The 21536-nt window shown below is 46.4% G+C and overlaps 1 protein-coding gene and 1 long non-coding RNA gene across 5 annotated transcripts; one reads left to right on the top strand and one right to left on the bottom strand.

Moving 5' to 3' along the window:
- The first annotated feature begins 146 nt into the window (after positions 1-146).
- Positions 147-2003, top strand: LOC109283480 (uncharacterized). Of its 3 annotated transcripts, none has more exons than XR_002090644.2 (2): positions 147-426; positions 1392-2003. It is a non-coding gene; the product is annotated as an uncharacterized LOC109283480 (long non-coding RNA). The 3 variants fall into 3 exon arrangements; XR_002090646.2 differs by lacking the exon at positions 147-426 and adding an exon at positions 436-547; XR_002090645.2 differs by lacking the exon at positions 147-426 and adding an exon at positions 554-793.
- On the bottom strand, positions 1922-21528 carry CHEK2 (checkpoint kinase 2). Of its 2 annotated transcripts, XM_059713315.1 has the most exons (15): positions 21479-21528; positions 20932-21168; positions 20127-20251; positions 19712-19859; positions 19250-19340; positions 16787-16895; positions 15288-15341; positions 14011-14072; positions 12143-12242; positions 11360-11446; positions 9990-10153; positions 9659-9774; positions 8656-8741; positions 4264-4344; positions 1922-2107 (listed from the first exon to the last, which is right to left on the bottom strand). In XM_059713315.1, the coding sequence occupies exons 2-15, from the start codon at positions 21161-21163 to the stop codon at positions 2012-2014; spliced, it is 1551 nt and encodes a 516-aa protein (XP_059569298.1). In that variant the 5' UTR covers positions 21164-21168; positions 21479-21528; the 3' UTR covers positions 1922-2011. The 2 variants fall into 2 exon arrangements, with proteins under 2 accessions (XP_059569298.1, XP_059569299.1); XM_059713316.1 differs by lacking the exons at positions 20932-21168; positions 21479-21528 and adding an exon at positions 20386-20887.
- Between the last annotated feature and the right edge of the window lie 8 nt (positions 21529-21536).

Here is a 21536-nt window from a genome sequence, read left to right as displayed (position 1 = left end):
CGCCCCGGCCCCGGCCCCGGCCCCTGCCCGCGCGGCCCCTGCCGCCATGTTCCGCGCTCCCCGGCCGCGGCCCCGGCCCAGCCCCGCCCCGGGGCGGCTCCAGCCCAGCCGGGACCCCCGCCTGCCGCCCGCCCGCCCGCCCCGCCCCGCCCCCGGCCCGGCCCGGCCCGGCAGAGGCAGGTCCGCGCTCCGGGGAGCGCGGGCACCGCGGGCGGGAGACCACGGCACGGGCACAAGAGAGGGCGGCGAGCGCGGCCACCAACAGCCGGGAGCCAGGCGGGGGCGGGCGGACAGGCCCAGCCCGTGGCAGCGCAGACACCGGCGGGGCTCGGCTCGGGCAGCGCCTCGTGCCGCCGCGCTGTGCCGGGCCGGGCCGGGGGCGCAGGCTGCGGCACACCGCACACCTCGCCCCGCTCCCGCCCGCAGGTACGAGCGTCCTTGTACGCCGCTTCCCTCGGCCGGGGCCGGCGGCGCGGCGCGGCGCGGCGGGACAGGGGCGGCTGCAGCCCAGCCCAGCCCAGCCCGGCCGAGACGCGGGAGCCGCAGGGTAAGTTGCAGAAAAGGAGGCCGGGAAACTGGCCAGCCGGGCCTTAAGTAAAGCGCTGGACTCGAACCCGGAGCGCGCCGGGCCGACGGAGCTAGGTGCCAGCAGGGCCTGGCACAGCGCGGCGTACTCCTGCTCGGCTCGGCTCGGCAAGGGGGCGGCAGCTGCCCGGCTGAAGCGCCAGGTTACCATCGCTGGGTCAAACCCATCCGTTGCCGACTAAGCCCGTATCGAGGAAAGAGGAGGCAGGTACTTCGCTAGACAGAGCCAGACCAGCATTTCTGGCACTGCTGCGCCACGCGGCAGACATGGGCCGCCCTGCCCCACGAGCAGCTGGTCGGACTCCCCGACACGCTGTACGTTAAATTCCCGTTCATGAGACTGCCGTTCCTGCCCGCGCTGCCTGCAGGAACTGCTCTCACTCTGGACTCTACCAAAACACCCAACCCCGCTCTGAACCTTACTACTTTCTGGGTCCCCACACATCTGGTAATAAGCTCCACACCCCAACTGCGTGGCAAGTGAAAAAGTATTCCCTTCAATTAGTCTTGAATTTGCTAGCTTCATTTCATTCTTTGTTACAAGACTAGGAATGTCTTCATGTCTTAATAACTACCTTCTCCATGTCACTTATTATTTTATATGCTGTTATCACATCCCCCTTACTCATGTTCTTTCAAATTGTAATATTTGCACTAATCAAACAGGAGAGAGCTAGCAACTACGAATGTATGGCAACCACAAACCTGTTTGTTTCTGCAAAATCTGAATGCATACAGGATAGTTTTCAGAACCAAAGACCATGCCACCCCTCAATTTACCATCTAATCGTGGTATTTTATCTTAGTGTCCACTGGAGGACTGAATGAAAAGCCACCAGACTGATCGCTGTAGCTCATTTCAAAGAGCATCTTGCGGGGGAAGAAGAGCAGCTGCCCACCAAATGCTCCGGGATCCTCTGAAGGACTGAGTCAGTTAAGAGAAAATCCTTACAGTAAGTTCTTGCAGGTGGAGGGGCAGCACCTCGTTAGAAAACAGTATCAATGGTCAAAGTTCAGCAACATTAGCGTGTCCGTTTTACCTCTGAGCACTGAGATCGCCTAGTGGCCTCAGCACTGACTTGACTGAGATCATCTCCTGAAGCTGCAAACTCCACTGCCGTGCCGTGCCGTGCCGTGCCGTGCCAAGGGCAGGAAACCTGAACAAAAGAGATCCCGTCTACAGGTGAGGGCCAATGGTGCTGGAGTTGACCTCACCACCTTTGCTCAAGAAAGAGGTTTGCGAGCTGGTGATACTTTGCCTGTGTTTCCCCGGTATGGAAAGGTCATCCCATTTTTACAAAGTTATTTTTATTTACCAATGATTAGTTCAAAACCATTATTTCATTATTAAGAAAAATACTTTTTATAAAAATCTATTCAAAGGAGAAAGCAGCAATTAAAGAAAGTCTCTTTCTTTCCTTTCTTTTCACATTGGTTTTTTAAATGACGTGGAAGGAAAAGCACGCTTAGGAGATCCGGGCTCCTCTTCCTTGTCGTGGAGACGTTTTCTCATTGTAGTTGGCTGAAAAAAAGAACGATTATACAAATCAATTACAAATACCTAACCATTAGTTTTTGCATGCATTCAGAATTAAGGCAGAGGCCAAGTGCCGTGCCCGCTGGAAAAACTTGAGATTTTGTGGGGAATCTATTTACTGCAACCATAACGTAGCCTGCACCCCTTCATTGCCAGTTCAACAATCCTTAGAAGAGTTTATCATTCTGCCCACAGTTCCCCATATTGGGCAAAACTAGTTCTCCCTTTCTTGATCATCTGCTTTTCATTTGGAAGAATCACATTCGTTTAAAGTCTTATTTGTCCTGGTTCCAAAGCCCCCCAAGTGTTGGTTTCTCCCTTACTGACACCAATCAGATGAGCATCTTGTGGGATGATGCAAAGGAAATGTAATCAAGAAACTGCAACAAGTCATGTCTCTCTGACTTAAACAGAGTGATAACAGTCAGATGGGTCACAAATTGGCTGGAGGGCTGCACCCAGAGAGTGGTGGTGGACGACCTGGAGGGATGTGGGCAGTGGGGTCCCCCAGGGCTCGGTCCTCGGGCCAGCGCTGTTCAACATCTTCATCAGCGATTTGGACAAGGGGGTGAAAAGCACCTTGTTCAAGTTCACAGATGACACTAAGATGCGGGGAGAAGTGAGCACGCTGGAGGAGAGGGACAGGCTACAACTAGATCTTGGCAGGTTACAGGGGTGGGCAGATGAGACTAGGATGGGATTCAGCACTGACACGTGCAAGGTGCTGCACCTGGGGGGAAGAACCAGCAGCAGACCTATAGGCTGGGGAACTCCTTTCTCATCAGGGCAGAGGCAGAAAGGGATCTTGGAGTCACTATTGATTCCAAGATGAACATGGGCCACCAGTGTGGGGACATGGCCAGAAAGGCTTAACCGCACCTTGTCATGCTTCCACAGATGCATCACGAGCAGGTCCAAGGAGGTGATCCTGCCCCTCTATGCGACACTGGTCAGGCCGCAGTTGGAGTACTGCGTCCAGTTCTGGGCGCCGCACTTCAGGAGGGATGTGCCCAGCATCAAGAGGGTCCAGAGGAGGGAGGGCCACCCGCATGATTGGGGGCAGCAGGGCAGGCCCTACGAGGAGAGGCTATGGGACCTGAACCTGTTCAGCCTCCACAAGAAGAGGAGAGGGGACCTGGTGGCCGCCTATAAACTTGCCAAGGGGGACTAGCAGGCCATGGGAGAGTCCCTGTTCCCCCGAGCACTACCGGGAGTAACAGGGAATAACGGCCATAAATTGACAGAGTAGATTCAAGCTAGACATCAGGAGGCACTACTTCCCTTGGAAGTTGGTTCCAGATCCTAGCCGCCCTGACAGTCGCCCCCAGCCGCTCCTACCCTGGGGGTCTTCAAAAGGAAGCTAGACAGCCACCTAGTCAGGGTCATTTGACCCCAGCATCCTTTCCTGCCCATGGCAAGGGGTATGACTTGATGATCTGCTTAGGTCCCTTCTGACCCGACCAACTATGAAACTATAAGTAACATTACACATAGCTTAAAGCACCTTGACGAGCAGGAACACAGAAATAGCTACTCGTCTTAAAGATGCAATGGTCTTTAAACTGCCATCTCCAGCACATGACTGGCAGGAGCCTCCCTCTCAGTCCATCAGTAGAATATGACAGCCTCAGGCAGCTGTCCATAGCCCTTCTTCTGTCTCCTCTTTCCCCTTCAGAAGCAGGTTCCCAGTCAGCCCTGCTCTAAGTTTTCCCACTTGATATCTCCCAGTAACAATGCTGCATGCAACTTCCAGTCTTGTACTAATGTCAGAAGTTATTCTAAGGATATTAAGCACCTGGGTTGCTCAGGCCTTGCTCTGTTAACATATGTAGGCACATGGTTAATTCCAGACATGTGAACCGTCCTATTCAAGTCTGTGGAACTACTTATATGCTGAGTATTAAACTCATGCCTAAGTGCCTTGCTAAGGCCTAAATCCTTATCAGGATGACCAGTGTGGTGATTATCAGAGGTAATCAGCAGTGCTCTCTAACACTTGCTTGAACTTAAGTTCCCCCACAGTAATTTTCAAAATACAGTAATTGATTTCCTTGCCATCAGAAGTGTATTTTTTCACAATTTTCAAAACTCTACCTCCCTTTTACAAACAGTCTCATTCAAAGTCAATCCATGTTACATACCACTTTTGATGCCTGGGAAGAATCCAGAGAGAACCCTATTTGCTTTTGTAGTTGTTTAAACGTATCCTTCACAGCCTCATCCTGTGAAAAATAATAAACATTTCAGCAAGTGAAATATTTGGAAATACCATTAAGATGCATCAAGGCACATAGGTCCTCTGGCTAGAGCACTGCGTCACAAGATCCTCCAAGCAGGTTCCCGGTCCCACCCCTGAGGTCCAGGCAGCACTGATGTGCACACTAAGCAACAGCTTTTACATGTAAGTTTGGAAAGGCACAGGGGGAACTCTTAAAGAAATCCTACTTGATATTCTTTCACCTACGATATGCTGTAGAACTATTACAATGAAGACGACAGAATGAGTGAGATAGGCTAGGACTGTGATGAACAAATGAAGGTGAAGCCAGGTCAAAAGGAAAATGTGCAGAAGGCTGGCAACAATGTTCACCATGCATTTTGAGTCACTGGAAATTGGGAGGAAGGGGCCGACGTGCTTGTTCCAGACCCAGACCCAAGAAGCCAAAGACCAGAGTTCTATAGCCTTCAGGGCTCTGAAGGAACAAAGAGACCCTGATAAAGGGAGCCAACATTCCCTGAACCAAGATGTACAAGGTGACAATGAAACCATGCAGTACTGGCTTTGCAAACACTAGAAACAGTATAGATCCAAAAAGGAAGTCAAGCATGTGGCTGATCTTGGGGAAAACTCTACCCTCAAGGCAAGGGTTATTCCACCATTTCCAGGACAACACAAGCTGAACACAAGGCCACAACAACAAAGCAAAAATTTCCAACAACAAAATGTGTGCAAGGACTGAAAAAGTAACCGTTCACAAGACACGGACGTACAGTTCTCTGTAAAGGACAGCGGGTTCTGCCCCAGAACCATGAATCAACTGGGCTGACTGACAGTGGTTGCATACGCTACAAGTTGAACAATATATCATTGCTTGTCTCCCACCTTTTTGTTCTGCACAGATTATGGTTCACCAAGTACTTGGCTGGTACCAGGAGGGCTAAAACCAAGTCTGCAGCATCAACCAACAGGTTTGACTGAGATCAAACTGGAGCACGCAGGTCTTATTCACATCAAGACTGCTATTACAGAGTCAAGGAAAAGCAAGACAGCTGCCTCGAGGACTCATTTCACCCATACAGAATGCATCTGTTTCCAATTAGAAAGGGTTTTGCTTAAGTCCCATGTTCTGTCCTCATCGTGGTTTCCTGCCCAAACATGCATTTTCAAATCCACTAGCTCCATCTCTCTGCTTGCCTACTTCAGCTCTCTGCCTTCCTCACCAAAATGCATAATTTGAAATTACATACTACTGTTCCTCATAGTATCTCCACCTGGTTATGAATTATCAGGTGAATTACGAATACGGTCCACAGAGATAGGTTTAATGAGGTGCCCATCATTATACAGTGAGTCAGTGTCAGAACGTTGGTGCTAAAAAGCCGTGCTGAAATGTGTAACCCTACCCTAAAATATTCAAGATTATGAGATTGCACCATTTGAAATCGTCAGTTTTGACACCAACAGCCACAGCAGTGGAATTTCGCCTTAACAACCCAAGTGGTTACCCATCAGACATGAGTCACAGAGCAGCAGCTAACGCTATAGAAGTCCTCAGGTTCTGCAACTCCATTCCCACCTGCTGCACAAGAGTCAGAGGTGTGCTGTGAGACCAGCAAGAGAAAACATCTGGAGCAAAGCAAGACAAGCAGAGGTGTTTGGGAAGATGCAGTAGGTCCTAAAAGTGTAGCCACAGGCCTGGCTGCAAGAGCGCCTGAAGGAGAGGTGCGGAAAAGGTCATTTGTTGAACAGCAAGATGTTTATTAGAAGACCAGAGGATTTTTGCCATGAAGGGCCATGGCAGAAGCTGCATTTTCTGTAGCTGCTAATGACTAGTGCATCCATTCCTTCCCCAGGCCTGCCCAGGGGCAGCTTGAGGGCCTGAGGCAATAAGCACCGAGGAAGTTCAGCTAGCTCAGCATACTCCATCTGCTAAGACATCAGAATCTGCCTTCCAGTTCCAGCAATTCCTCCTGCAGGAGCCCTCCTCAGATGATTTACTTTGGCTCAGCTTCTTGTGCAGCCTAACATCTGTCTTCCAAAACTGAAATCTGGCCTTCAGCCGCTGGCATCTAGGCAGTGCCAAATGAACTGTGCCCACAACCATTTTAAGGTTGGCTATTTCCTTTGGCCTAGCTTTGAGCAGTGACTGTTTATGCTCCCAGCCTTCTGCCTCACAGCTTGATCTGAATTCCATAGTAGTAAGCACTTATAGAAGTGCTTTATATATTGGAAACACTGGAGAGAAATTAACTGACTCTCTGAAACATCAGAGTGACAGATGGGTGCACATTACCCCCTTTTTACAGATGAAAAAGTTAAAGAGGTAGGGATCTGTACAAGGTCACACAGCCAAGTAGTGAGAGACATGAGGAGGATTCAGGTTCTTCTGACAGCCAACATTGTTGCCTACTCCTACAGGAGACAGGGTATCAGAAGGGGCTCTGTGTCTCAGCTTTTTCAGCAGTCTTTGGGGTATTTCAGTGCCATCCTGGCAGGGTTAACCCCAGGGGCGATGTGTAGGGGGTGCACATGGGTACACGTGCACCCCCTGAGCATGGCAGTGCACTCCCTACAAAAACATACCACCAACACTGTCAGCGGCACCTGTGGGCGGTCGCCACTTGCCACCCCACTGCCGGTGACGTCTGCAGGTGGTCAATCCCTTCTGCCCAGCACCAGTGGCATCTGTGGGAGCTTTGTGCTTACCGCTGCCGTGCTCCCGCTGCTGCTGCCACCCCCAGCGCAGCCATGCCCCCCAGCCGCTGGGGGCACGCGGTGTTCATTGTTAACCCGATTTTGAAGTGCTGCACAGGTTTCGAGGGGAAAGTCAGCTAAGCCTATTTTTAGAGTCTGGTCACAGAGCGCAGAACGCAGCACCCATCTTCCTGTTCCAATGTTCCATGACATGTTTAAGGCAGACTTTGAATTCACAAGTCAAGATAAACATTTCTTCTTCCAGGCCTAAAACCCTACACTGTTTTCTTAGGTGCACAGACAGACAAGTCTCGACTCACTCAAGGAGGCACAGTGAAGATTTAAGGGACACAAATAATGGTTTGTAGCCACAGCCAGGTGCTCCATTGAAACGCTCTCGGCTAAGGATCCATTTGTTAATAAAGTTGCTGGAATCAGTAGTAGAGTCAGGGAACTCACAGCAGTGGACCCTGCAAAACTTGAACTGAGTAGCGCTCTCCTAGGACTAGGGTATGAACAAGCCATCTGATTTACAAGTGTCATAGGTTTAATTTTCAATTAAACATCAGGTGAAGTTATTTCACCACTAATTTAGAGAACTTAGTAGTTAAAAATACTTAGCTCCAAGAAACGATCATTTGGGTGGAAGGATGAAACGATTCATAGTGGAAAGTTCCTCCTAGGTAAAAAGACATTCTTTACTTTGGAGGGTCACGGGCTTTATCTCCAGGGCACATGTCTGTATCTTCTCATTTTTAAAGACACAGTGAGAGAGTGCAGGGGCATGCAGCTCCTCGCTGCTCACAGGCACAGGAGCCCAGATGGCTCCTCTGATGGTGATACTCAAGTCTCCGACATCAAAAACTGAACATCTAGGACTCTGACCATCAGGGCAACATGTGGTACATCATCAGCAAACAAATGACATAAGATAGTAACCAGGGGGAATTGAATAGGGTTTGAATCCTGACCCTGAATTGAGTTTGATGGCTGACACCTAGATTTTCCAGCTCTGATATTCTCTGAAACTCTTTCTGACCTGTGTGTCAGCCAGCCTCTCAAACTGCATTGTGACAAGGACAGCCTTCTCCAGAGGGGAAGCAGAACCAGAATTTTCACAAGCGTATTTGGTTACAGGTTAAAACACCTCAAAACCTCACCCTGTCTTCATGTTACTCACTTGCCTTGCATCTCTTAATGCCTCCTTTCCCATGAGACAAAAGCATCACGATTCTTAAAACCCATCTAGCACTACTTACCATAACATAACCTGCACAAAACTGGGATTTAAAATGAGAATCAGTAACCCATCATTCCTTTTCAAAGGACTGACATAGCTACAAAGGTACAGCATTTCAAGTGAAACCTGAAGAACATGGTGCAGAAATGTTGTTGCCGCCGCCGCCGCCCCCCGCCCCCCATAGGATAGCTGGTCTTATGCTAGTGAAGTGACATAGCCATGCAGCACTGGACCACTTCCACACTATACTCCATTCAAAACAAAGATCTGGTGCAGAAGCATTCACACCATTCATCGTTCATGTTACAATTATCAGTAGGCTTCCCCATCCCAGAATGTTACTGATGGGCTGTACTAACTACATGTCTCAACTCCTACCTGAAGCCAGGGATGCCCTAAGGCTTCTTCTGTTGTAAGTCGTTTATTTGGGTCCACAACCAACAGCTTCTTCACGAGGTCCAAAGCTAAAATAATGAAATAAGCTGACTGGCACATAGCTAACAAATCCATAACTTTAAAATAAATTATATACAGTGCTCATCGCAATGATTTGTACTTCTGCACAGCAACAGTTCTAAACGCATCACATCAGATATAGGATAGCAGCAACATTCCTCTAAAGCAACACATAAATGCTTTCTGCCTTTTAATGGTGAATGAATGGCATGCTTCATAAGACTGTTCTTGGGTATACACACTATAGTCCACTGGGTAGTGAAACACTCTTGTACTATCCATGGTAATGGACAGAAGTGACATAGTAAGGCTTCACTGTCATGACTACTGGCAATATTGCAAATGCATTTAAAAGCCTCATTAAACTGCACTGGGGCAATCAAACAGTTAGGGCATTTATTTGGCTGCAAATGAGCCTGCCTACATGGAGGTCAGGTTGAGACCTGGTTGTGATTCAGTGCCTGAAACTCTGTAGTTTCAATCCAGTTTCCTGTGAAATACCTCTTATTAAATGTGTCACTGCTAATACATGGTCCCTGCAGTTTCCTGCACAGGTGCCTACTGTATTTACATCAGATTCCTCCCTCAAGATATTCTAATCAGGACCCTTACTTTCTTCTTGTTCACCTAGCAAAAAAAAACTGCTTAACACACACTGTGAGGAGACAGAGGTGATGTAAGACAGAGTGATGTTTAGCACTGCTAATCAAGAAAAGTACTCTTAGCTAATGTCCATCTGTTCTAGAGCTTTGACCACAGCATTTCATTGAACCAGACATGAAAAACATAAAGAAAGGTTCATTATTTTATTCTTAGGTTCTTGCTAGAAAAACATTAACATTTCATGTGAAATACTGTAGTTAGAAAGCAGACAAGAAACCTCCATGGAATGAATAATTTTATAGCTATTTTAACATAACCATACCTGTATTAGACACATGCTTCCATTCCTTTGGAATAAATGTGTATTTTCCTTGAGTGATCTGCTCTTTCAGAGACAGTTTAGTATTTTGTTCATTGAAGGGAGGATATCCACATAAGCTAAACAAAAGAGAAAAAGTTAAGTTGATAATACAGGTTTTGTCCCAGCCACTAAGACTGCCTGTTAGATGGCATGTATTTCATAGCATCCTTTCCAAGATCAAATTTGACAGACATGCTGACACACAGCACATGTACTTAAATGAAGGCCAAAGATCAGCCACCACATCCATCACCAACCACTCAACAGAACTGTCAGCCACAAACTTCCTTACCATACAAAAAGAATAACTCCTAAACTCCAACAGTCCACAGCACGGCTGTAGCCTTCAGTCCCAAGGGAATTTAGAACCTCAGGGGCAAGGTACGTGGGAGTGCCACACAATGTTTTCATAAGAGAGGTTTCTCCAAGAATCTTGGATTGTCCAAAATCTGTAATCTTACCCACAGAGATAACACGGTGTTAAAAAACAACTGACTTGCAGTGGAGTACACAAGGCAGGTTAGCATGTGTCAGGAGAGGACTTACAGCTCTAATTCCCAAGACACTGTTCTAGTACATGACTACGCCAAGGTCCACCCAGCAGAATATGTTAGTGGAAAGACTCAGCTAGGCAACAGATTCGTATCGGGGGGGGGGGGGGGGGGGGGGGGGGGGAAGCATGCAGAGACAGACATAAGTTTAACACTAGTTTGAATGTCAGACCGATTTTTTTTTTATTTGCAGACTCTGGAATAGCTCAAGCAGTAACATTGTCACCCTATGCTTCCTAGGGAAGGCTACTTGGGTAAAGACTATCCATTCCCTACATGTACTGTTGTGCCTCTCTGTCAAACCAGAGCCTCTTACCAAGCAGCCCAGATAACCATAGTCACAGATAACATTTCTGCAGTTAAGACAACATTGATGACTTATTTGCCTTTCAGCAGGGACGGATCATCTTTCAGTTGTTACCTTGTTATAGTTTTTTGAATGTTATGTTGTACTTATTGAGGGCAGGCAGGGATCTATGCATTTTAGGGGATAGCTGCAGACCCTTGTAGGAGGGCAGGTATGGGCTTGGCAAGGATGTTGGGAAGGTGAGCGGGGTCTCCCCTGGGTATGAGGCAGGGGAGTGGGAGTGGGTGGAGAAAGGGTTTGTATACTGAGACCTGAATGGAGGCTGGGAGGCATGGTTGGGATGGCCTGGGGAGTTGGTGCTCTGGGTAACAGGCAGGCACATGCAGTGACATTTAAAGTTTTAGTGTGTCAAATGGGGAGTCTGTTGATGTTTCTTATCATGTTAATTGTTTTGTCTGCTACTGCAAGCTGTTCTGAGACTTTCTGGGTAGGACAGGATGCAAGTCTAAATAAACAAACAACAACGTGAAATGTTTTATTCATTCTTATGTGAATTAACTTATTAAAATATATACGAGGAAACAAATCTCTAATGTGTGTAAGAACCTTACACTCACTTGCTTGAATTTTTAGCATCAACATTACATAAAAATAAGTATCAGCAAACTTAATCCCATATTAACTGCATGCATGTTAGAATTTAACTATATTAACGAACTACTGCTGGAAAACGTTCCAAAATTTTTAATGAAAGAACAACAAAATAAAAGCAAGAAATGAAACAAATAGAAATTTCTCCCTTACCTTTATAAGACAATTTTCTTCAGAAGATGAAAGTAACACATTCTCTGGTTTGAGATCCCGGTGTATAATACCATTGTCATGAAGGTACTGCACACACATACATAAATGCACACACCAAAAAAAGAAGAGAAAAAACAGAATACCGCATGTATTAAAATGTGAACTTCCAGACTTCTCAATGACAATAACAATGCATTGGAAAACTCTGCATGCATTAAAACTACAGGGCTCACAAAGGTGTTTAAAATATTAAAAAGAGCTGTTATGCAGCAACTGGAAATCTTGCCAAAGGTAGAATGAATGGAACCAACATGATATTCCATTCCTGCAGTTCATGCAAATGCTATACATATTTTCCTGCATTAGCAAAATAAATTCTCTGTGACAAGGCAAAATAATTTTGGTTCTCTCTCTCCCTCCTATGTTAACAGTGGCTATTTTGGGGGGCGGGGGATGCAAGACCCCTTCCTTTACATGCATTGCCCTGATTGAGTCTGCAAAGGTAGCCTGTGAAGTACAGCAGCTGACTGCACCTCACACTGGCAATTAAGAAGCCACGGACTGGTTTCAAGAAACCTGGGATAGAGCAGTCTTCTCCCCTATATTCTACAGAGGCCTACAACATCCAAGGGACAGCAGCCTACATCTATTTTATGGATACAGAGAAGCATTCACTTACTGCCACACAAATATGAGCAAGCATTTATTGAAGGAAGCTTAACTGATTGTACAGTTGGAAATGCGGCAACCATATTCTCCTTGGTGGAATTCAGGACTATCTACCTTTACAGCCAACAGCATCTGATAAAAATACAGCTTGCAGGTAGCTTCTTTCATCTTGATTGGTCTTGACACTCTGTCATATAATTCTCCTCCTTCCATCCTGGAACAGATTTACATTAGAACTGTCTAAGCACCAGTTTCAGCATTGGTTTGCCTCACTGGGCAAGCTTAAGACTGGGCCACTTAATTAAAAAAAACAGCCAAATGACTAGTATATCAAGCTTGGTTTCTAAAATGCATGCACTGTATCTTTGTTATATGAATATGAATTATGATATACAACTAGAAAAAAAGAAACCGTGCCTGGGTGGTTTCAAATAAAATCCAAGAAAGCACAAGGTGTGTTAGCAGGAAGGCAAACAACTTATTTGGGGCGATCTCAATTTCTATCAGTAGCATCTGGCCGGCACAGAGCCTTGGAAGTCTTGTAAGATGCATCATTCTACTTGCCCACTCTCCACAGAAATAATGTCTATCCTTTCTGCCTAGCCAAGAGACTCTCCCTTCTTTTCGGACAGCCCTGCAGCCACAGCATCCACACTCATCACCTTCACACTGCCCTACCTGGGACTGACAGTAAAGGTCACAAAGATGCAAGCTGGCTGGCCACTAGTTCATCTCATGACTTTTAGTAAGGCTTTTGACACTGTCTCCCACAACACTCTCATTAACAAGCTAAGGAAATACAGACTAGACAGAAGTACTGTTAGGTAGATACATAACTGGTTGGATCATTATGCTCAACGAGTTAGTCATCAATGGCTCAATGTCTAGTTGTGAGAAGAAATCAAGTGGGAAACCCAGGGGTCTGTCCTGGGTCCAGTACTGTTTAATGATTTGGATAATGGAACTGAGTGCACACTTAGCACATTTGCAGATGACACAAAGTTGGGTGGAGTTGAAGATAGTCTGGAGGATAGAGCCAGGATCTTAAATGACCTGGAGAACCTGGAAAAATGTACCGCAATCAACCAGATCAAATTCAACAAAGACAAATGCAAAGTCCTGCTCTTGGTACAGAAGAATTGTACATACAAATACAAACTGGGGAACAACTGGCTAGGCTGCAGTACTGCAGAGAAGGACCAGTGGGACACAGTAGCTGAATAAGCTATATAAGTTTATTAAGCTGAATATAGCCCCACAGTGTGCTCCTGTTGCAAAAAAAAGCCAGTGGTATACTGGGCTGTATCAACTGAAGTGTCATTTGCAAATCAAGGGAAGCAATTTTCCACCCTGCTCAGCACTGGTGAGGCCTCAATTGGAATATTGTGTACAGATTGTGACCCTATACTCCAAAAAGGATATGGAGTGGATAGAGTCCAGCAGTGACAAAAATGATTAGAGGCCTGGGAAGCATGACTTATGAGAAAGGCTGAAAGAACTAGGGTTTAGTCTGAAGAAGAGAAGATTGAGAAGGGATTTGATAGCAGTCTTCAATTACCTGAGGGGCGATTACAAAAAGGATGGACATAGATTACTCTCTCTGGCTGTAGGACACAGGACTATGAGCAATGGACTCAAGCTGCAGCAGAGGAAGTTTAGGTTAATGATTAGGAGGAACTCTCTCACTATGAAAGTGGTCAAGCATTGGCTCAGGCTACCTAAAAAGTTGTGGAATCTCCATTGCTGGAAATTTTCAAGAGCAGGCTAGACAGAGACTTGGCCTGGATGATTTAGTCAGGGATAATCTTACCTTGAGCAAGCAGCTGGACTAAATGGCTTTGTGAGGTCCCTTCCAGGCCTAATTTCCTATGATCTCTGGCTCCCCATCCAGTTCCAAATCTAGGTCAAGAAACTGATCTTGAACTTTAAAGAGCTGCATAGTATTTTCCCCGGAACAAACTAAATGCAAAGAGTCTACTTACAATTCCAAAATAATGTAATAGTCTTCTGCTTCAAAGAAGTTTTTAATCTTGATTAAGCAGGGCTAATAAAAAAAAAAAAAAAAAAGAGAGAAAACCAACAAAACTATGATTTCATACAAACCAGTATTACAGTAATAGTTTCATAGTAGCTAGGGTCAGGAGGGACCTGATCAGATCATCTAGCCTGACCCCCTGCCACAGGCAGGAATGAATGCTGGGTTCACAAGACCCCAGACAGGTGATCATTTAACCTCTTTTTGAATTTGCCCAAGGTAGGGGCGAGGACCACTTCCCTAGGAAGCTGGTTCCAGATTCTGGCCACTCTAACTGTAAAACATTGCCTCCTGATCTCTAAATCTCTAATACGCCATGAGCAAGTCATTTCAGAAGAGTGTGATGCAATGTATTTGTAAGGACACTCCACCTCTTTTAAAAAAAATATTTCCAAGTGATTTCAGCTTTAATGCATTAGAGAATGTAACACCAAAGACTGCCTGCTCAATGCGGACAGGTGCTATGGAAGTTGCACCAAAGCACATTTTTCAATGCACTTCAATCCCAATCAGAAGGCCCATTAAATTTACACTAATTCTGAGCTCTCATGCAGTTCAGCCAATATACTCTAAGCACAATCAGTTACACTAATTCCCTGTAAATGACTCCTCCATTTGTGTTTTTATATAGCAAAAGGGAAGAAAAGTTAAAAAACAAACAAAAAAAACCCCAAAAACATTTCATATCACCCAACTCTGCCAAAGGCAATCAAGAAGTGGGGTTGGGAAGTCTATGTATGTAGTTTTGTAACTACATTAGTCTGATTTTAAATTCCTGATGTCTCTAGTAGACTCTGAAAGGTTCCAGTTTCCTTAATCACCAGAAACTTTCAGATAATGCTGCTGAACAAGAATCCCTAGACTGGCTGTTCTGATTGAATAGGTCCAATCATCAATAGTGGAGAATGTGTCAAAGCTAAAGCTAGCCAACAAGTGAGGGCATCCAAAATATTCAGAGAAGAATGTGTCAAGAAAGATCTTATTGTCTGGAGCTGCGGTTCCCAGAGAGACCGTGGAAGGGAAGTGTTTGATATAACAGAAATTGTTTCAGATAACCTTACCTACAACAGACTTGAAAAGGGTCAATTAAACATTTGGCACGTACACAGGAAGAGAGGCAATGTCAAATTAAATGGTTCCATTTGGGCCATGAGTTACAACCAGCGATCAAGAAAAGCAGAATGCACATAAAAAGAAAAGTAATGTTTTTAAGAGTATACTCACGTGATTTATTTTCTTCAAAATCTCTATTTCTGTATTCACATTGAACACTGGATCCTATAAAAAAAAAATTCAAATGTCAGATGGAATAAGAGTGGTGCTCTTTCCAGAACGTGGGATATGGAAAGACCTTCCGGGATGCGTCATATCTCACCCCTACTACTGTAGGCGAACGCATCATGTAATCCCATTCATAAGATGATCACAGTCCACTATTACACTAGTTCGCTTGCAGGTTTCAATTACTCCTCTTGAAAAAATGTACCTAAGTTTCTGGCCAAAATTTAGTCAGGGCCAATTTACACCCATTGGTTCCTGTGCTAGTATTGTCCTTTAGCTCAAATAATTTATCTTCCCCCCGTCTGTGCTCCCCTGACATATTTAAACAAACAAGAATCACCTGTTAGCCGTTGTTTTGCCAGGCCAAACACGCCAGGCTCTTAGAAATCCCCTCCCATAAGACAAGTTTCGATTTCTCTCGATTATCCCGATCGTTCTTCTCTGCATCTTCTGCAGTCTGAATTAATCTTTCTGAACAGGGGTTACCAAATTCTACACAGCATTCCAGACAACGTCTGACCCGTGCTTTATAAAATGGTATTAATACATTTCATTACTTTTACTGAAAACAAGTCTCCTGGTACATCCTAGAACTCAATTTACCCAGTTCACAGCCACCTCACATTGATGGCTCATACTATTCTCCGCGTCAACTAAGACATCCAGGTCTTCTTCCTCTCATTTCCAACTGATGAGACCCCAACTTTGCAGGAACCATGCTTGGTATCAGCACCTAAGTGAATGTCCTTATACTTCATGCCGTTCAATTTCATCTCATTTCTATTTCTCCCGTCCACAATGCCATCCTTGGGTTGCTGTATGAAGCTCCATCCCCTATCCACGGTATTGGCAATGCTTCCTACTTTGTGTCCTCAACAAATTGCATCACATGCACCTACTTTTTGTGCCAGTTCCATTAAATGAGAACACTGAGATTGGTCTCATCCACAAGTTCCATAAGCAGCCTCTCTCCAGCCTCTGAGCTCTGCTTTCACCGTAACCTGTAGCAACTCATTAGCCAGTTCCCCGCCAGACGTACAATTTCTACACATAGCCTCCTTCTCCAGCTTACACAACGATTTCCCAAACAGATGTGAGGCTAACAGATAGGACTGGGTGCTTATTCCTGTGGCTTATGTTTAGGCAGGTTTTTGTTACTATTTATGTTTAACTTAACTGGAGTACCTTGTAATTTCTAAGTAAGACTTAGTTTTTCTCCCAACACTTTTCAGTCTTGTTTCTAAAACAGCTTCCTGCCTGTCCCAAGAGGAAGTGAAAGAATCATCTATCCCAGAGAATTAGCAAAGAAAGGGATTGGTACTTTATCATATTAAATGATGCACAAATATTCACTTTACTGCATGAGAATCCTGCAAAGCTTAAACCATCAACATTTATCATTTCCACAATATTGCAGAAAACTTTTGAAACAATGCACTTACTGCCTCTCTCACAGCAGCTGTCATAAATCTCCGTTTATTGATTATCTTTACAGCAACTTTGTTACACGTGGCCTTTTCAAACGCCAGTTTGACTTCACCACAGGCACCACTAATGTAAAAACATAATGATGTTAATGCTTGCAAACATTTTTCAAAATGCACATAAAAAATACAAACTGGTAAATGACTGAAGGGCATTTGCTGTCTGATTAGAATACTATCGTCTCCCAGCCTCTGGAAGACACCAGGCTCTCACAGCGCTCTCAAGTATGTGTTCAACAGTCGCACATCCTGGCAACAGAAGCTTTATAACAAGGGTTATTAGGGCAGTCACCAACATTTCAATACAGGAATCAAAAGAGCAGCAAAACTCCAAACCGTGAACTATTAAGAGAATACCGAGGACAAGCACTGGTGGCATGTCAGCCCTACAATGGCTAACATAACCAAAACCAAAAACACATTTAAAATGTACATTAAAAGTTTTGACTTAACAGCCACTAAGTTTTGATTCAACACACGCTTCAGTGGACAGGATGGGCCACGTGTGTAATGGCAGAAAGGTAGCGCAACGTCTGGGTTCTGCGCTACAGGGCTGTTCAAATCTGAGCAACACATATGGCCATAAATACATATTTACATAGCAACAATCATATAGCTGGTAATTCAGGTAGGCCACTCACATTTGTGTTTTCACTGTACTTTTTTCTTCCAAAGTCTTTACAGAAGACACATCTTTTTCCATTTTAAAAACATTTTAAATATAAAAAGGTAAATCCTTCTTTCTTGAAAATTGGGCAAGGTTGTATTTTGACCTCCCCCCAATTAATATACAAAGTAACAGCGGCCAGCAAATTCTTTAGATCTTTCTCTTCTAAGACTGCTCATACCTAGTCATAAACCATAGTCTGGGGTTTCACCATTAAAAGTATGTTCTATACCCAAGCCAATGAGAAAAACAGAGCCAAATCCCACACTTAAATGGCGTAAGGAAAGAACAGGCCTAAGCCAGAAAATCAGGCATCCCACATTTACAGTTTTCATCATTCAGAGCTGAAACTGAGCAAAAGGGCAGCTACAATCCCAGCAACCTAAGGACCCCTTATTCTAAGAGGCTGTAGCTGTAAGAAGACAAAAGCCATATTGCCTGGGAAACAAATATTTGAACGAGTCTATTTCATTTCAGATTTATTGCCAGTGCTATCACCCAACTATTAAAAGAAGAATTATTCCTCCTCCTTCAGCCCTGGATATTCAAAACAAAACACCCTCCTTACCACCCACCCAATTCTTCCCCCCACCCCACCCCCCCATTTTAAAGACTAATAATTTTTAAGCCAAGTAACTGAAAATGAGACTTTGCGTTAAGGAGTAAAACAATCCTTTGAAGTTAAACAATTAATTTATACAGCATTAATCCTAAAGATTTTCTAACAGTCGCCTCAAAATACGCTTCTGCAACAAGGCTCTGAGATCCTAACCTCCTCCTTTTGACAACCCAGTATAAGCATTTGCATGTAAAAGAAAGAGCTTTTTAAAAAGCCAGAACAATCATCTGAGTAACCACCTTGTTTTACTGCTACTGTTCATTTCACAGCTTCGCTCCACTTTCAGATTATGCCAATCTTCATCTTAATGCAAGCACTGTGAAGCAGACCTAGATGGAGACGCTATTCCCGCACAGAGAGATACCCCTTCTCTTGAGCTGAGCTCATTATGGAACACCTCCCCTGTTCTCACAATGTATTATTTGTTAGCAGATTAAAAAGCAAGGAAGAACTATTATAATTTAGCTTGACCCCCACCCGTATAAGAACGTGTGCTAGCTACCAGCAAGTACCATATAAATTAATACCTTTTCCACCTGCTCCTGGTTCTCATCCTTGATGTAAAGGACAACTAGGGAACTATACTAATGCCTTGTGGTCTCCACTAGGCTCACAAGCAGCGTAGATAACACAGGTGCACTCCCTTTGCCCTGGGAGGGGGGGCAATTTGCAAAAGGAGGATGCAGATTTCCTTACTTATGCTAGCTGAGAGCTCCCCTCCAGCAAGATAATTCTCAGCTGAACAGTCAAGGAAGACTTTCGCTATGTGCCACAAAACCACCAGAAAAGAATCTCTCGTAGCATCATAGAGTTTTGGGCCTGAGACAACCAACTTTATCTCACAGGTCATTAAACTATGACCTGTGAGCCCGTATGACTTCAGATAGATTAAAGCATTTTAGTTCATAAGAGAGTAAACTGTGGTGTACCCCTGGCAGAGAAAAGGAGACAGCGATATGCTGAAAATTGGGCTCTTTGTCTTTTATTAACCTGCAAAACTCCATTCATACTTGTGTTACTGAAATGATACTAAAACAAGAGCAGCTAGCAATTAACATTAGTGACAGTTCCAGCAGAATCCAGTCAGAATCAAAGGAAAAGAAATGCTAAATATTTCAGAAAGTATGATGCTTACCTTCCCAAAGTTTTTGACATGATATATTTCTCTCTGAATTCTCTGGGATACCCCGACTGATCATCCACCATAAGATCAGAAAATACAAACACTAGGAAGATGAGTGGAGATCATTTTCCTGTTACTAACTTCAAAAACTTTGTTAAAATAAACAAACTGCTCTTCCTAAATGTTACTGTTCAACAATATAACTAAGAAAATGCTTTGGGTTAAAAGAAAAACATGTACAAGCTTAACTGACACCAAGACTGATATCAGCCATGGATCTGCAAAATGATCACATCGTTGAAAGATAACTTCTTTTACTATGTTCTTCAGTAACCAGTAAACTGCCTCACCAAACTATTCAGCATGACAAATTCCAGTTCTTACAATCCATTAATAAAAATCACTGGACATAAGAACAGAAGGACTTCCCGGATCAACATGTCGCGCCTCTGGTTGCGCTGTGCTCTATTTTACCTTTGTTACTCTGTACAGACAGTGCAATTTCAGAATTGTGGGTCAGCGGCAGCCTTTTCCCTCTTCCTATAAGCTCTTTATTTACAAAGGTCCCATTCACACTGTGATCTTCTATGTAGGCAACGCAGGAGTTTTGTGGTCCCGTTTCCTAGAGAGAGGGGGAAAGGCAACAATACCAAAAGATGACTTGTATTGTGAGGCTGTACTGAACATTTAAAAGAAATATGATATATCATTTCATGAACCAGGGAAAACTGCTTTGAACAACCTGTTTGACGAAGTGACCCATGAAAGGAGTCCACACTGTAAGGCTTTTAAACCTCAGATTAGGGAGGGTTTGTTCCCCCCCCCCCAGTTAATCTGGATTCCCTCTTTAGAGGCAGCAGGAGGGGCCACGGGTCCTTCTAGCGCTTACCTTGAAAATTCGGAAGTGCTTCTTGCTGTAGTTTTGGTAGAAACCTGTCTCGGACAGCCCTATCCTAGAAAAGCTGTAGTCACAGCTTTTGTCTCTGCCAAACCAACACTCGTCATTCACACAGTCTGGAAGCAGAAAGAGAAGAGGAGAACGGAAGAGACCGCAACGTATCAGTACGTCGTCCTAGAACAGCAAAACGATACCGAAGGGCAGCACTCGAAAGGCACAGCAAAGCAGAACGGTTCAGAAGCTGCCTAACCTGACATCGCTGCTCTCTCAGGGCGGTTACAAGTCCAGCAGCATGTGGACCCGCTCCCCTGGGGGCAGCTTGGCTTACACTGCGCTGCGCCCTGCTTCAAGGAGACACAAGCTTCTCACAAATGAAAACTCCGTTTCACGTGTAACCCACAGCCTCACAACTGCCTCCAAACCTGCATCTCCCAGCCCCAGGGCAAAGGAAGCCAGGGCTTCCTGTGCTCACAACCGGAGCGGGAGCGCCCCGCGAGCCCTGCCAGACCGCGGCGTCCTGGCGCTGCTCTCCGAGGACTCGACCGCTAACAGCGCCACCGCTCGCCGCGGGCGGACGGGAGGCGCTCGAGACGGCCCGCGGCCCGCACCGACCCGCCTCATCTCCCACCCCGCGGCACCCGGGCGGAGGAACGTCCCACCGACGCCTACAGCCAGGGCCCGCCAAGGACCCGCAGCGTCCCAGAGACTCCCCGAACCGAACCGGGGCATTCATCGCAGCCCGAGCAAAGCGGCCTGCTGCAGGGGCCTCCCGAGCTAGCGGCGGCGCGGGGCCTACCGTAGTTGATGAAGCCCCCGCCAATGGCCCAGAGGCGCCCCCACGGCCGCGGGGCCGGCTCCTCCGGCTCCTGGTCCTCGGGGATGGGGGGCAGCTCCTGCGTGGGCACCGTGTCCAGGGAGCTGAGCGTGCCCGAGCTGGAGGACGACTGGCTGCTGCCCTGCGAGCTGCCGGACGACGAGCCCGTCCCGCCCTGCGACGGCTGCGACTCGCCGCCCGCCGCCCGCGACATCTCCGCTGCAAAACACCCGCCGGGAAGTGACGCGCGGGCAGCGGGCAGCGGCCGCCCCGCCCCGCCCCGCCCGGCTCGGCGCCTCCTCGGGCCACGGCCGGCAGCCGCTCCCCCCGCCCCGCCCCGCCCCGCCCCGCCCCGCCCCCACGCGCTGCAGCGCCGCCCGCACATCGGGCCGGGCCGCAGGGAGGGCGCCGCTGCGCCGCGCGGACGGGTGACGGCGGGGAGCAGGAGCGAGGCCGGCCCCGGCCCCGACCCCGGCCCCGGCCCCGCCCCTTGCCCGGGGGGAGGGGGGCGGTGTGCAACGGAACCCACCTGCGAGCGGCGCGACCGGGTCGGGCCAGTGCGCGTGCGCGGCGCGGCGGGGCGGGGC

The sequence above is a fragment of the Alligator mississippiensis genome, chromosome 10 (assembly GCF_030867095.1).
Source record: "Alligator mississippiensis isolate rAllMis1 chromosome 10, rAllMis1, whole genome shotgun sequence".
Classification (NCBI taxonomy): domain Eukaryota; kingdom Metazoa; phylum Chordata; order Crocodylia; family Alligatoridae; genus Alligator; species Alligator mississippiensis.
Note: the sequence above shows the minus strand (reverse complement) of the source record. Positions and strands in the feature narration are given on the sequence as shown.